This window comes from Erpetoichthys calabaricus, chromosome 12 (assembly GCF_900747795.2).
Source record: "Erpetoichthys calabaricus chromosome 12, fErpCal1.3, whole genome shotgun sequence".
Taxonomy (NCBI): domain Eukaryota; kingdom Metazoa; phylum Chordata; class Cladistia; order Polypteriformes; family Polypteridae; genus Erpetoichthys; species Erpetoichthys calabaricus.
Window position 1 is genome coordinate 132,708,932 of NC_041405.2, and position 16,788 is coordinate 132,725,719.

The 16,788-nt window shown below is 40.3% G+C and overlaps 2 protein-coding genes across 10 annotated transcripts in view; one reads left to right on the forward strand and one right to left on the reverse strand.

Moving 5' to 3' along the window:
- The window catches only part of armc6 (armadillo repeat containing 6), a 494,113-nt gene that overhangs the window by 331,311 nt on the left and 146,014 nt on the right, over positions 1–16,788 (forward strand). The window lies entirely within an intron of this gene.
- The window catches only part of gatad2ab (GATA zinc finger domain containing 2Ab), a 68,019-nt gene continuing 62,497 nt past the window's right edge, over positions 11,267–16,788 (reverse strand). For 6 of the 9 annotated variants that reach the window (XM_051934647.1, XM_051934648.1, XM_051934649.1 and 3 more), the window contains exons 9-11: positions 14,287–14,696; positions 13,649–13,853; positions 11,267–12,545 (exon numbers count right to left, since the gene is read on the reverse strand). In XM_051934647.1, the coding sequence (XP_051790607.1) occupies positions 12,409–12,545; positions 13,649–13,853; positions 14,287–14,696 (752 nt within the window). In that variant the 3' untranslated portion in view covers positions 11,267–12,408. The remainder of the gene's footprint in view (positions 12,546–13,648; positions 13,854–14,286; positions 14,697–16,788) is intronic. The other 3 variants (XM_051934645.1, XM_051934643.1, XM_051934644.1) reach the window with 2 other exon arrangements.

The following is a 16,788-nucleotide window of genomic DNA, read 5'->3' on the forward strand; positions in this document are numbered from 1 at the left end:
GTGTGAAGCTCTCAGGTTAACGTTACAGTTTTGCTTTTAAAAAAATGTACGCATCAGATTAGTTTTTTTGTCCGGCTTTTGGGGTTTCCTCTCATGTTTGGCACATGTAGACCTAAAAAAAGTCACTTTTAGGCCATTTTTGGTGCAGGGAATTACAACCTTATGATAAAAAGTAACCAATAGGCGTCTTCAACAAAAATGATTAGGACTTTTTGTGCGTGCCACATCAACCGATACCCGGTTCACGACATACGAGGGATCAAAGTTAAATCTCTTCACAATGCTTTGAAAAAAATCGGATCGGTAATATTGGAATGTAGAGCGTCGTTTAATGCTACTACGAGGTTGCTGATCACGATTATGATATTCTTGATTATATTTTATTAGATACTGGTGATCCTAGCCCTCTGAGAGCCACTCCCAGAGTGTTACAAAGTGTCAAATTTCAAGCCAAGTACAAGTATGTAGGGTAGCGTTTTAGACTAGTTCAAAGTCAGTGATTACCAATATTATGTGATTTTTGATCCTTTAATAAGAATCTATTCCTCTACTGTATTGGACCGCTCTTAGAGGAAGAAAAATTACACATTTATGTTATAATCGAGACTATTTAGATTTTAATAATTTAAATTGAAGCATATGTTTTAAATATTTGATGTATCTGTTCTTGTTTATTATGTACTAGTAATTCAAAAAGTAAATAACTACGTTTCTTATGAATGGCAAAATTAGGGAGACTTACGCTAATTCAGACTTTTAAAATGATACTGTCATCTAGTTTGAGGCTGGGCAGAATGAGGTGAGGGCAACTTGTGCATTCGTTCATCCAACCATCCATTCTGGTGTATACCAAGAACTGCTCAAGAAATTTTAATGTAGAGATATACCCATCAACTATGGAGCAATATTTTAGATAAAACTAAACACATATGCAAATAAATAAATGCATTGTGAAATGATGTGAACATAAATGATTAAATGTGCCACTTTTTTTTTTTTGCTTATTTCTTTATGAATTTGTTTAATTTTTTCTTCATTGTTTATTTTAGTAACAACATATGTAACATTAAATACACCTTGAAATGAAAACTGACACTTGTAAATCATCGATAAAGTGGATGTTAATCTCTGCCCATCAAGTGTGAAATTTATAGTGAACACTACAGATCCCGACTCCTGATGATGAATTCAGAGCTTCTTGAACTCCTATCTCAACTTTGAGAGGGGACATTCAGGAAGACCTGAGCACATTGTTCCAGAAGGCCTGGTCTTTGGGTAGATGTTCAATGGCAGACTGCAGTCTTGCTCTAATGTTCTTTTTGGTTAGTGAAGACTTACCCAGCTCACTTGTAAGTCAAATTTGTGCTATCACTTTCTGAGTGTAGATGTATGTATTTTGACACCAACCTTTGCAAGAGTTACTTGCAGATCCCACAATGAACTTTTGGGGCTTTTGGAGATTTCTGTTAGTGTCAGACAATCAACTCTGGGGCTGGATTTGCTTGGCCTGCCAGCCAGCCCCGGATAAATTAGTAGTCATTTGAAATCTACACCACTTGTAGATTATTTTCCTTAAAGTGCAATGATTGATTTCAGATAAGTTTGTGATTTTTTTTTTAATCCTTTCCCAGACTTTTATGCTTCCACCTTTTTCTGAGGGCCTTACAGAGCTGTTTGGAAAATGGCATGATGATACCACACACATCGATAGCAAAGATAGCATCAGTCCCATGACATCTGCAGTTTAAATAAGACTTGGTCCACCTGCATTCTCCAAAAGGAGGTTCTAATCATTGTCACGTGATCTAGAAAACCTAGTTCTAATTTTATGTATTGTAAAATATAGATAAATGTAGGGGATGGGGTTTATTTTTTCCTTGTGACCAATGTAATGAGTATGAATACACTATGTTAATTTTATGTCAGATTTGTTCAAATATACTATATCTGTTGAACAGGTTGAAAAAGTCAGTAACTTACATGGGTTGCACTTACTTTTTCACAAGACTGTATAAGGTTGGGAAGGTTTTGGAATGGTTCAGCTTCATGCAGTGTTTAAAAAAAAAAAAAAAAAAAAACACCAGGTATCCACCCAGTTAAACACACACAGGAGGAATGAGACATTTGAAGTGGAGATCACCACACCAGTAGTAGATTTTATGCATCTAATGTACGCTGGTGGACCCATGGGTAAGGGTGCAAATACACTCACATTTGGTGCATTTTTAATTTCTATGTATAGTTTTCTTTTGCAGTATTCTGCAGAACTGGACATAACACACTACAGGATTTAACAAGACCTCCAGTTAAGTTCATGTCAAATTTAACAACTATAACCTTGTCTTAAAAGACATTAAATGATTTGACTAGGAATTGGAAGGGCTAGCTTATGCCATTTCATCACATTTCCAATCACATACAGTGGTGTGAAAAACTATTTGCCCCCTTCCTGATATCTTATTCTTTTGCATGTTTGTCACACAAAATGTTTCTGATCATCAAACACATTTAACCATTAGTCAAATATAACACAAGTAAACACAAAATGCAGTTTTTAAATGATGGTGTTTATTATTTAGGGAGAAAAAAAATCCAAACCTACATGGCCCTGTGTGATAAAGTAATTGCCCCCTTGTTAAAAAATAACCTAACTGGTGTATCACACCGGAGTTCAATTTCCGTAGCCACCCCCAGGCCTGATTACTGCCACACCTGTTTCAATCAAGAAATCACTTAAATAGGAGCTGCCTGACACAGAGAAGTAGACCAAAAGCACCTCAAAAGCTAGACATCATGCCAAGATCCAAAGAAATTCAGGAACAAATGAGAACAGAAGTAATTGAGATCTATCAGTCTGGTAAAGGTTATAAAGCCATTTCTAAAGCTTTGGGACTCCAGCGAACCACAGTGAGAGCCATTATCCACAAATGGCAAAAACATGGAACAGTGGTGAACCTTCCCAGGAGTGGCCGGCCGACCAAAATTACCCCAAGAGCGCAGAGACGACTCATCCGAGAGGTCACAAAAGACCCCAGGACAACGTCTAAAGAACTGCAGGCCTCACTTGCCTCAATTAAGGTCAGTGTTCACGACTCCACCATAAGAAAGAGACTGGGCAAAAACGGCCTGCATGGCAGATTTCCAAGACGCAAACCACTGTTAAGCAAAAAGAACATTAGGGCTCGTCTCAATTTTGCTAAGAAACATCTCAATGATTGCCAAGACTTTTGGGAAAATACCTTGTGGACTGATGAGTCAAAAGTTGAACTTTTTGGAAGGCAAATGTCCCGTTACATCTGGCGTAAAAGGAACACAGCATTTCAGAAAAAGAACATCATACCAACAGTAAAATATGGTGGTGGTAGTGTAATGGTCTGGGGTTGTTTTGCTGCTTCAGGACCTGGAAGGCTTGCTGTGATAGATGGAACCATGAATTCTACTGTCTACCAAAAAATCCTGAAGGAGAATGTCCGGCCATCTGTTCGTCAACTCAAGCTGAAGCGATCTTGGGTGCTGCAAAAGGACAATGACCCAAAACACACCCGCAAATCCACCTCTGAATGGCTGAAGAAAAACAAAATGAAGACTTTGGAGTGGCCTAGTCAAAGTCCTGACCTGAATCCAATTGAGATGCTATGGCATGACCTTAAAAAAGCAGTTCATGCTAGAAAACCCTCAAATAAAGCTGAATTACAACAATTTTGCAAAGATGAGTGGGCCAAAATTCCTCCAGAGCGCTGTAAAAGACTCATTGCAAGTTATCGCAAACGCTTGATTACAGTTATTGCTGCTAAGGGTGGCCCAACCAGTTATTAGGTTCAGGGGGCAATTACTTTTTCACACAGGGCCATGTAGATTTGGATTTTTTTTTCTCCCTAAATAATAAAAACCACCATTTACAAACTGCATTTTGTGTTTACTTGTGTTATATTTGACTAATGGTTAAATGTGTTTGATGATCAGAAACATTTTGTGTGACAAACATGCAAAAGAATAAGAAATCAGGAAGGGGGCAAATAGATTTTCACACCACTGTATTATACTGTGAAAGTGCCTCCATGTTGCCTCATTTTGGTATCTAATCAACATGGAGAGTCCCGGAATAAGCCACATTTTTGCCCCATGTGTTTTCTTTATCTATGACAACCACACTCCATCAAAATGACATCTATGTTTCATTTGCACAATCCAAACCACTCTTATTTTTCTTGTGTCCTTGCAGCTGCCAGTGTTCCTCCATGGTTGTGAACATTAGAGTTCTGGGTGAGCACTTGTGCCTATGAAAGTTATCCGCCAATAAGAGTCCCATTGCTGCAAGCAAAAAAATTATAATTTAATTTTCTCATATGTGATGGCATATTGTAGAGCTCCAAAAATGTGACATGTCAGTAAAGTTGTACTAGCAATTTTGATGCAACTTATTTTAATTTTATACTCTGCTCACAAGAAAACTAGCCACATAACCGGTCGAAGACAGGTAATAGAATAAATGTAAAAATATTTGATATCTCGTCTTATGTATACCTTCAGCATTTCGCATAGGTCTGTCCTCAGTATCCTCGTGTGTCTGCATCGGTCTGCCCTGGGGCTTTGTCTCTAAAGAGTTTTCGCTTAAAACTGCTTCTTACTCGCTTCCCGTCTCCTTCTTGATAAGTAGTACAGGCCTTCATTATCCGCTGTGAAAACATCATTTGTAGTCTTGTGAATGCTTCCTCTCAGTGTGCTTCCTACGCCTTGACTCCTCCTCATAAGCCTCAATCAATTCCATTTGCTTGGAGGGACTAAACACACACACAGTAGTGATTCTGTTATAGTGTATAGTGGAAGTCATCTTTGACACACTGTGGCGGTTTGCAACCAAGTGTGAAGCAGCTGGGATGAGGATCACAGCTTCTAAGTCCAAGGTCGTGGTTCTAGGCCGGAAGAGGGTAGTATGCCCTATCGCGGTTGGAGATGAGATGCTGCCTCAAGGAAGGCGAGTTGATTTTGGGATTTTGTTCACAAGTGTGGTAACAATGGAATGGTAAAGGAAAGAATGTTAGGATGCCTGTCCAAAAGCAGAAGATGATCCCTAAGTGGACCTTACAACAAGACAATAACCCAAAATGAAAAAAAAAATCGCTTAAAAAGAAATGTAAGTTTCTGGAATGGCCAAATCAAAGTCCAGCTCTTAACCCCAAAGACATGCCATGGGAGAGCTTAAAGCCAGCAGTACATGCAAGGCAGCCCTCAAATGTCAGAGGTCGAAGCTGTTTTGTAAGGAGCAGACAACTAAACATCATGCAGAATTTAACAATATTCACTGAAAATCTTCACTGGACCTCTTATTGGTCATGTCTGTCTGGTCACATATTTCCATCCACTTCTCTCCATATATTTTCTCTTGCAATGCAATGTGGGAAAATCTTTTTGAATGGCGCACCCACACCTGCAAGATACTGCTATTATGTCCCCACATACTGCTTCCATTGCACCTAGCAAGTACTTTTCATCTCCATGTTGAAAAGAACTCCTTGACTGGATTCAAGAATGGGGTAGGAGGAACATCATTTGTATCCTTCAAGTGAGCAGTGAACCATTCGTGGATGGCATTGGTTCTGTGAAAGCTGTCATTGTCCCATACAATTACATAATTTGGCAACTTTTCTGACCAAACCTCGCTTATTTTCTGAAATGAGATTTTTTTGCATAGAATGGGTGCCCTATGAGATGAAATACCTCCTTCTGGGAACACCAACACAGCCCTCAGCAACCTTCAGGGTCTTGTCATGGTAGGTCTCCCTCATCACATTAGGATCAGCAGTCACACCAAAGTCTAAGTTCCTCATACAAACTGCGTGAAAACTCATTAGAAACAGCCTGATCTTGGAGTTTGACCAGGTCCAGCCTTATTTTCCTAGTAAGTGGTTGTAACTGGACCTAAGCTGGATCTGCAGCATAGCAGCAACAAGTCTGAGGTCAGAATAAACACACCGGATACTTCTGTATACCCTGCAGTTTTATAAGGGCCTCACCTATCTGCCCACAAGGATGGTACTCCAGTGAAGGAGGTCGATCACAAGTCCAATGATGCGGCTAAGGGCACTGGAACCAGGATCCCATGATCTGTAGCCTCTGCCCTTTTGCAAAGTCAAGGAACATGGAGCCACTTTCACCAGTCGCCTGACCCATGGGGACTGACACAATCCTAATTGCCAGTCTTGTTAGTGCCACTGGTCACATTGAAGTCACCCATGACCAGGGCAGTGTTGCCTCACAGGCACCCATCAACCACCAACCGAAGTTGTGAATAAAATGTCTCCCTCACCGAGACATCACTCACCATGGTCGGAGCATACACAGACAATAGACAACGCACACAGAGAGTTCCTTAATCCAAGTCTCATAATACGGTCGTTGCAGATTTGTACAGGACAGTGATCAACTTGGGTTTCTTCCGGCATGTAATTACAGGACAACACCGATCAATGCAGATGGGGTAACATTCAATGTCTCTCACAGTAACAGAATAACTATATATGCTGAACACTTAATGCCACGGGCCTTAGACTTTTTTGGTATCATTAATATTGCAAAAATGGAATACTTTGAGGGCATTCAGCATTTCAAGTAATATCGCCAGGGGCCCATTTTTTATAATGCAATATTTACCACACAACGTGTACATGGATTTCACCAACCGTGTTACACATTCACTCCGTGATATTCCTTTATGTCATTCCCTTCTTTTGCTGCTGCATTGCTCCTGTTCTGGAGGATATGCCCATTATTTTTATGTACTGCCACAGGGACCTCTTGCTCTGCTGGCCTGAAAGTTGTCCCCTGCATTTCTCAGATATGCAGTCTGTGGTTGATTATCTGTTCAGTGATCAAATTAAAAGGGCCTGTAAATGTTGCCACAAACATGATTTAATCTGGACTAACGTATCCATAATTTCCTGAACCGAGTGAAATCCTGTGCTCAGAAATCATGACTTCCAAGATTATCTAATCTCTTTCTGAAACAGCCCCCAGAATCTAAAGAACAGTCACCAACAGTCGTAAGATAGAAACGTGGGAGTATCAGGAGTCCTATGCCATCTCTCCTCCAGGCTCACACTAGAAGAAAGAAGTAAAAACAATCTGTTTTAGCATTCTTGTGGAAATGGATTCTTATTGCTTTGATAAATGCTTTCGCCACCCACCTCGGCTGCTGAATGACAAATGTCCCACTAAATCCATAATTTGGGTGTGGGCTCAAAGCCTACGCCAATAGCATATAATGTGCACATTTAATTTCTGGTACCTTCCTTGCACAAGTCTTTTGGGACAAACAGGGCCGATTTAAAATTTCCAAATAGTATGGTCAGTATGAGGTGGTTTCAGTTTTTTTTTTAACCTACAGTATACAAAACAACATTCTTGCATTTGTCTTTAAAACTGTCATCCTTGGTAAATTTTATCTAGTTAATCATTGACTCCACCACTATAAAGCAATTAGAGTGATGCTATAAATTAAATGAGTCAAGTTTAGGTTGGATACCTTGGTAACAGCGACAGTTCCATGCACATAGAGTGATTTTTATCTCCAGTTATAGCACATCTCCCAGACAACTTCCCACTTTATAGCACATCTAAATCCATCAAGTAGACCCACATAGACAAGAGAGTTTTATTCAGAGTATCACTGGCAGGAAGGAAAGAGCTACCCAAGGGCCAGAGTAACAACATCTGCATTAAGACAAGCAGAAGGGAGTTGTTTTGGCTGCTAGTTCTGATACATTATACTTTGCCAGAGCCTAAACTGACCTCTTGTAGATTCTTGTGATCATCACACAGGGCGAGACAAGGGTCAGCTTAACGGAGGAAAGGAATTTATTCAAAAAAAAAAAACCCACACTGCTCCTGAAAGCTGCTGAGACACTGGGAGATGGCCCACTGTGGAAGAAGACTGAGTCAAAGCCAGAAACTTGCCCACTATGCCAACCGGCGGGAGAAAGTTGCCTTTGAAGACAGCATTCGGTTTATCGAAGCGCAAAAGCAGTCAGCACTAGCCTGGTATGAAAAGACAGCCACCAACTACGTGTGCAAGCTTAATGAGTATCATGAAGCAGCCAACAAGTCCTGCAGCCCCTCAATTCCACCAGTACCTCCCAACACTCCAATTGATGACTGTTCATCCAAATTCAAGATGTCTCAATCAAATGTTTCCAGCAGAGAGAGGAGGTGGTCTACAATATTCTGATGTCACTCCTGAAGAGGCATTTCAGAAAAAAAGGCAAGTGCAATAAAAAGCCACTTTGGTGCAATTAATGTCTCTTCAATTTTGTTTCAGTATTTTGTATCAACTTATTACCTAAATGTAGCAAATTTGTTTAATTCAGATTATTGTTTGTGATGTTTTCTACTGCAGATAAAATACACCAGGACCCCACACTGAAACCCAAGAATCGATACATTTGATTTCTGGATCCAATGGTTGTACTTGCTGGTTAAGATTTTCCTCTTTTGTGGTACAACAGCAATCCAAGATTAGGTACAATATCTACACAAAAACAAATTATAGACTATTTAGCTTCCATAAGTATTCATGTGTCCCCCCCTCCCCCAATTTACATATTATGCACTGAAACTTGTGTTCTCTGTGAATGTAAAAGAGAATGCTCATCTTGGAAGTCTATAGAATTCTGTTCTGATGACCACGAAATCCAAAATCAAAAAAATAAATAAATAAATAAACCTGCTGTGTGTGGTTTTATACAGACTGCACTGTACCTCAATTTCTCCTGAATGGTATCTAAACCTGCGGATGGGATTGGTTCCTGTCTTGCGCCCTGTGTTGGCTGGGATTGACTCCAGCAGACCCCCCATGACTCTGTGTTAGGATATAGCGGGTTGGATAATGGATGGATGGTATCTAAACCTTGTGATCTTACCCAAAGTTTTACTTTAATCAATACAAACTAATTATGAAAAGTGTAACAATCTTGATTTATTCACCATTAACAAAAATGTAATTAAAGAAATTGTGCATTTACAAAATTTCATGCCCCTTTTCTGTGGTGGCATAGTCCTAGTATGCAAGTCTAGAAGAGTCAACTGCTTTAAAATTTGAACATGGAACCCAACTGTTGTACAGATAAAGTGAACCAAAGGTTTCTTCAAGATCAGAGTGAAAATTTGCATATTCAGCGATGATTTGGTGTCTGTAAACAAATTTCACATGCTTAATCCAATCATCATCTTTGTTTTAACTCCATGTTGTAGAGAGCAAACAAATAAGCATCTGGAACTGGATTGATTTATGATTATGAACCATTTAAGCTCCATATTTCTTTAAAACATTGGGCACAGTAAGCAAGAAATAGTGGCTAGACTGAGAAGGGAACTGGGAAACCCTTGGCTCAAAACATTTTAACTACTGCTCTGTAATGCTGCCTGTAGAGGACATTTTGAAAAGACTAGCCGTGTAGTTTGCAGAAAGTGCACACAATGGTCATACAGACCCCCAGGACAGAAGTTATTGTTGCCCCCAGTGGCTAAGAGTAACAGACACAAAGCACAACAACAGCATGATCAAATCCCTGCAAACTACTATAATATGTGACTCAGAATAAATCACTTCACCTACAAGTGCTTTGGTTATATAAAGAGAAACAGATATACTTTGTACTTATGATGAAAATTGCAAGTATCAAATATTACCTTTCAGAGGATGCAGGCTTGGAGAAAACAAGCAATTTGCATACTTCTGGGAAAAAACTTCTGCAATATCTCAACATTCCCATCCAACTCCTCATTTTATACATATTTAACAAAATGACAGAAACAAAGCTAAAATTATACATTCTACCCATTTCAAAGCTTCTTGGTAATTATGGGCTCAAAGTGCAACTGTACTCACTTTTTGGGGGTAGGGGTGGTTCTTGTTGGGGTTTTTGATGATGCGCTTTCAAAGAACAAAGCCACTCTTGCATATTGATAGCAAATTTTGGTCAGGAAAAGGAACAAAAGAAAGGTGTCACTTGTACTCATTGATTCATTTATTTTCATTTAAATACTAAAACCCTCTGAACATTACAATATACAAATATGAATACAGTGTGCCCTTCAACTGAAGGTTTCCTAACAGGGCTTTAGTGGGAATGTTTTTTTTTTTGGTAATAGAATTAGGAAATATTTAGAGTCACAATAAATACCAGTGACAAAGGGAACAAAAAAAAAAAAAAAAACCAAACACAAAGAAATAATCTGCTTCAGTGCAACATTACTGTCACACCTGTAGCTAAACCACTGTTTGAAAAAACTAAGCTGGGTAGGAAAAGTGTGTTTGGGGCATCAAAATCTGATGAATGCAAGTCTTCACTACACCACATACCATCTGATCACAATCAGATAGATCTGAGGTGGCTGAATCCAGAGTGTTTTCAAATTATTATTAGTCTACTGGGGGTAAAAAAAGCTTCCAAGTAATGAAAACAAAAGTAATGCTTCACAGAACTGAAACACAGATGGGCACCCTGCATTACTAAGATTACATTTCACAAGGATCTCACCTTTTCAACAACTAGTCTTTGGAGTTACACCTTTAAACAGAGGTCCTTAAGGGCAAGATGCATGATGCCAGATGCTCTTTATTTACCATCCTAATGAAATTATTAACCCAACAAAGCACTCGAACCACCCCAACAGTCATTGAGACAGAGGTAGATTACCGTCTTACAGAAGCAGCAGATAAGTGATATAACAGGAGGTAGAGGTATGAAAAATTCAGGAATATTTATATTTAAAAAATGGGGAGGGTCGAGGGAAGAGTATAAGTACAAGAAAGGTAACAGCTGATGGCACTTATTACCTTGGGGGAAAAAGGTGGTGTCTATAAGAAACGGATTTTGTCCCCAGCAGTACACAACAACAAATTTTATCCACTCCTGTGGGTTGAGGCAAAAAAAAAATTTAATAGTGCAGAAGACAGGAATCAAGTCTAATGGGAAAACGCACCAAGCAGAAAGAAATAAAAATAAAAATGTTGGGTATTATGTGTGTACAGTGTGAAACAAGCTGTACAATTTGCATAAATGTTTTACTTTTCACAAATCCTGTATTTCATACCAGCAGAGAATGCCCTCAACTTCAATACACTGGGAAAAGTTCACTCAATAGGCAATTTCCTTGCTATATGGAAGCTAAAAGCGAAAAAAAAGTATATATGTGTGTGTATATAAATAATCTACTCTATTTCAAGGAAAGTTACCAAGATATGGATCATCACACAGAAAACAGAAGATCGGGGAAGGGAGGACAGAGTTAGTTTTATTATTGAAAACTGAACACTGAAAAGGCATTCAGTTTCTTGCCCAACTTACAACCAAAAGGCAACTGCCCATGACTACCTGCCAGTCTACAGAGAACAGTCACTGATCCAGCTTTGTGCTGGCAACATTGGCATAAACAATAATGATGTAATTAACGGCCGAATGAGTTAACGAGGAAGAAATGAAAAACAGCAGAAAAGATTCATCTTTACACAAAAAGCCAAAGTCAGTTATTGGCAGGGTGAAGTTTCACATAACGTAGTGCTGAGGCTTGGTGCAAGATCTCAACATTCAAGAAGGCCATACTAGGGGATGTTGCAGAACTCCCCAGGACACACCAACAGGGGGATTCTGGGTGTGCTTAAGCATAAGTTATTCTGGAAAGTTAATGAAGGAGAAGGATAAACCCCCGCAGGAAACTCAGAAGGCACTCAATTATTTCCAAGTCTCTGCTGGCAGCCCACCTTTGAAGTAGCAGCATTGTGCCCCCGAGTGGAAGAACCTACAATGAACCAAGAAGATTCTTGAAATAACAGCACTTTCTTACTGAATTTCAAATTTCCCAGGTGCGGGTGCCCATTCCTTGTCTCCGTCTCCTGAAAACCACTGTTTCTGCCGATTAAGATTAAGCACTGACTTGATTTTGGGGGATGGGGGAAAATTTAGGAAGCGTAAAAAGGTACAAATAGTCAAGTCCAGTCTCTCCCTCTGGAACTCAAAAACACATATGCCCACAATTCACCCGCCCAGCAACCCGCGTCCATCTGTTGCTCAAGTGTACACACATGTCCATGTTCAATAAAATTACACAACACATTTCCCTCTTCCCAGTTTAGGTAATGGGAGACAATTCCTGCATTGAGCTGCAACAGTCAAGTCAGAAGAGATGGGGATGAACAGAATATAGTCTCTTGCTCTGAAAGCAAATCAAGACAGCCCAACAGGAAAGGTGCATTAAATCAGCTTCCCACCACTGTATTAGGCCAGTACAGCCACAATGAGCGCAGCTCAGTCCTCCTAAGCCCTTCAGCGCCATCTGGTAACTTGCTTCCAAGGTGGTGGCATCGGCAGCAGGGAGAAGGGAAATTCTCATTGTTGTTTTTAAATAGAATCATTAAGATTTCCATGTGTTTGCCGTTTGGCTGATGGAACGAGATGGAATCATGTCCAGGAGGTACTCACGCTGACGGTCCATGGCTGATGAGGGCTTGTGCACTGATAGGCTAGGGTTTACATATGCCATAGTGACACCTAGAAGCAGAGAGGAAAATGGAGAAAAAAAAAAAAAAAATCAAATGTTAAAATGTTCCCTATGACATGATAGCAGTTAATTTACAGTAATTACATGTAAAGGAGATAAACAAAAAGGTGTTTACACCCATGGCAAAAATTTGGAGAATCATACAAACTAATTTTAGAAGAGTGGCATTACAGTGGTCTTTTTGTTCTATAACTCCGGTTTTAGGATAAAGGTTGCCCAGTGTGTATCTGTTTCACTTACCTTCTTTACATTACCAGATTGGTTACAGAGCTTGTTTCTAATAGCCTGAGGAATCAACTCACAAACAATGTTTGACTGGGCCAAGATGGTGAGTTGAGAAATATACAGTAAGTAGGTAAGGTAAAAATGGTGGCATCAAGATAACATTTGGAACAAGCTTCCACTAACTTAGTAAAGTGGATATAAAAGGGGTAAACAGATGGATCACTTAAAATACCAGAACACACAATATAATAAAATGCTTCAAATTAAATTTAAGGACAGAACCCACCACCATAAAAAGTAGGAACTCACCCAGGAGATTAATGTGTGCAGCACAGGACTTGCTTATTTTAAGCAATTTGACTGGCAGAGTAGAGAGGGAAAAGGTAGTAGAGAGTGGGCAAGGAGGTGCAGAACAGTGTGGCAGCATCTCTTCCACAGAGAAGGATTTTAAGCTTCAGACTGGCACCTCCTACCCCCCTGAAATCAGTGCACAAAGCTAGTCCACAATTGTGTACCCATTCTAAAATTTCAAGTGTTCACATCCCTCAGACACAACTAAGTGAAGTCCAAGGGTTGCCAGCTTTTAAAATGTCCTCAACTCTAGCACTTCTACATCACAACACACAAAACCATTCATCCATTTATCTTAACAGCCCAAGTTCACGGGAAAGAAAATCCACAACTTTAAGTACACTTCAGTTACAGCAATCTTACAAGCACAAGTAGGGGGACAAATAATCCAGTATGCCAGGATACTGGCAATGAAACCCCAAAGAACCAATCTACTGAAAGCCACTGAGTACACAAATGTGGGCCAGAAAGAAGGGATGGGCAAGAGAGTCAAACTGAGGCGACGGGCAAGAACTACCTGTGTTGAGGGGGCTTTGCTTCTTCCAGGTGTTGGCTGCAGTGCTGGTGTTGGCTTTGCTCCCGGGACGCACGGCATGCTTACCTGGCCTGGTCACAAGAGCAGCTGCTGCTGCTGCACTTTGGAGCTGTGAAGACTGTGAAAATGTGTGTAGCACGCCGCGTGCGCCTGCTGATTGAAGGCCCCGGGGCAGCTGGTTAGGGCTCTACATTAAAAAGTAAGGGAAAGACAGAGGTTGTGGGAGGGGATAATAATATAAAAAAAAAAAATAAAAAATAAAGGAATTACAGTCGAACACTAAACAAAACACAACATAAACACTAGACTGACCAAAGATAGTCATCCAATGAGTTCACTTTTCGAGCCCTTGTTTCCAATTTCCAGTACACAAGTTTCTTAATAGTCTAAAGTCAACTTACTGCAACGGAAAATGTTTTTCATACCCTGCCACTGTCAGTTTGGCACACAGCAGTGGTTTCTTTGGTCTGCTGAACAGCTAGAGCAGACAGGTCAGGTGCACGAAAAGCATAGTCTCCTGTGGCATATTGTCATATGATGACTGGATAGCCACCCCAACTCTGAGCCATCCCAAACCCACCCATCCAACAGCCCAATGATGCCGCCCATCTCTGGCCTACCTGTTTCATGGTGGAGTGATGCCGTCCAATTGGCCCCCCCCTGCTGTGAGGCAGGCCGGTGGTCCGTACCTGTTTGATCGCAGTGTGGTGCTGCACCTGCTGTGACGAGACCAGCGTCTGCTGCTCAGAGGTCTTGGCAGAGGATGATGACGTGGGGATGGGGGAGGCCGATCGCAGTATCCGCTGCTCAATTTCCTGCTCCTGCTGAAGGGCCTTGACAAAGGCAGCCTTCAGTCGGTTTGTGTGCTCAGCTTTGAGAGCCTTCTTCTGGTTTGAGGTCATGCAGTGCTCACACATAATAGTGCCAGATTTCTCCTGTCTCCAACGGCATGTGAAATCAGTCTTGCACTGGGCACAGGTATAAGGGTCCTTAAGAGTCAGCACTCCAGCTGCTGTTACAGCCACCTTACCTGTATGGATACAAATGCTAAATGAAGCATACAACACTGCCATGTGCAAGACCTTGGCATACTCAACTATTACTTGCTCTAAGTTCTGTATATATCCCTGGAATAGTGCTTTTGTCACAAAAATGATGGGAAGTTGCTTTAGTATAAATATATAGTGGGTATTGAAAAGAATCACCCCCTTTGAAATATTCCCATTTTTTTGCTTTATAGCCTTAAATGAAAACACACAAACCGATATTTTTTCCAGCTTTACTTACTCAATCTATAACATCGAAGTGAAAGATATCACAGCTACAGTTCAGAAGAATTTAAATAAATAAACAAAAATACTGTGATAATAAAGGATCACCCCCATCCTAAACAATATTTGTAAACTCAATCAGGTGTAAGTAACCACCATTTCCATTGCAGACCATGGTTACTGGCTTCCACCTGTGATCAACTGTAATCAGTGTGATTAGTGAAGCATAAAAACAGCTGTTCCTGGAGCATTCCCTTTCTTGGTAGTGCAACTGACTATGGGTGTCAAGCCACTTTCAAAAGATCTCAGGGATAGAGTGGAGGACAGACATAAGGCAGGAGACGGATACAAAAAAATCTCAAAGGCTTTATCAATCCCAAGGAGCACAGTAAAGTCCATAATAAAGAAGTGGCAAGTGTTTGGTACTAGGACCCAACCTGGATCCGGCTGTTCCTCCAAACTGGAAGGAAGAACAAGGAAAAAAACTGGTAAGAGAGGCTACCAAGAGGCCAATGGCCACGTTGAAGGAGTTACAGGATTTTATGGCAAAGAGTGGTCATTGTGTGCACGTGACAACAATTTCACAAGCGCTCCACAATTGTGGCTTGCTCGGGAGGGTCACAAGGTAAGAAACACTTCTCAAGAAAGGCCACATTAAGGCTCTTTTGAGCTTTGCCAGAATGCACCTTGAAGATTCTGGTGCCAAGTGGAAAAAGGTCTTCTGGTCAGATGAGACCAAAATCGAACTATTGGCCTCAATACCAAAAGGTACACCTGGCGGAAATCCAATGCAGCTCACCATGCACAACACACCATACCTATAATAAAGCATGGAGGTGGCAGCGTCCTGTTGTGGGGGTGTTTCTCTGCCGCAGGGCCTGGGGCTGTCATTAAGGTAGAAGGAAAAATGGGTGGGGCAAAATACCATCAAATTCTTGAGGAAAACCTGCTACCCTCTGCCAGAAAGTTGAAGATGGGCAGAATGTTCACCTTTCAACACGACAACGACCCGAAGCACACAGCAAAATTGACCACACAGTGGCTGAAGGAGTAAAAAGTAAATGTCTTTGTGTGGCCCAATCAGAACCCAGACCTAAATCCCATTGAAAATCTGTGGAAAAATTTGAAGATAGCAGCCCACCAACGCTCACCATTCAATTTGACCAAACTTGAACAGTTCTGTAAAGAAGAGTGGGCAAATATTGCTCAATCTAGCTGTGCAAAGCTGACAGAGAAGTATCCCAACAGACTCAAGACTGTCATTAAAGCAAAAGGTGGTTCAACAAAATATTGACATTGGGGGGTGATCCTTTTATTAATCTCAGTATGTGTTGTTTTTGATTTTTTAATAATTTTTCTGAACTGTAGCTGTGATGTATTTCACTTGGATGTTATGGTTGCATTGAGTAAGTAAAGCTGGGAAGAAATATTATTTGTGTGTGTGTTTTCATTTAAGGCTGTAAAGCAAAAAAAAGGGAATATTTCGAAATGGGCGATTCTTTTCTATACCCACTGTATATGCATTTAAAAAACACACATAAATGCAAATACACACTTGCATGGAAAAGTCTGGAAACTGAAGTTTGGAAAGAAATAAAAAAAACATACACATTACAACTGTGATAAGTAAACTAATGTCATTTTATGAAAAAGGTGATGTGCAGTTACAGTTCATTTGGTTAACTAAAAACATTCAAAATAAAAAATGTATTTTATAGCACTGGGAAAATTGGAACCAAATTTCTCATACCTACTTTGGCAATCTCAAATTGATGCACACATTATAAAGGTCAAGAAAATGAAGCACTGGCAGAAGCACATTAACAAGTTTTTTTTTTGTTTGTTTGTTTT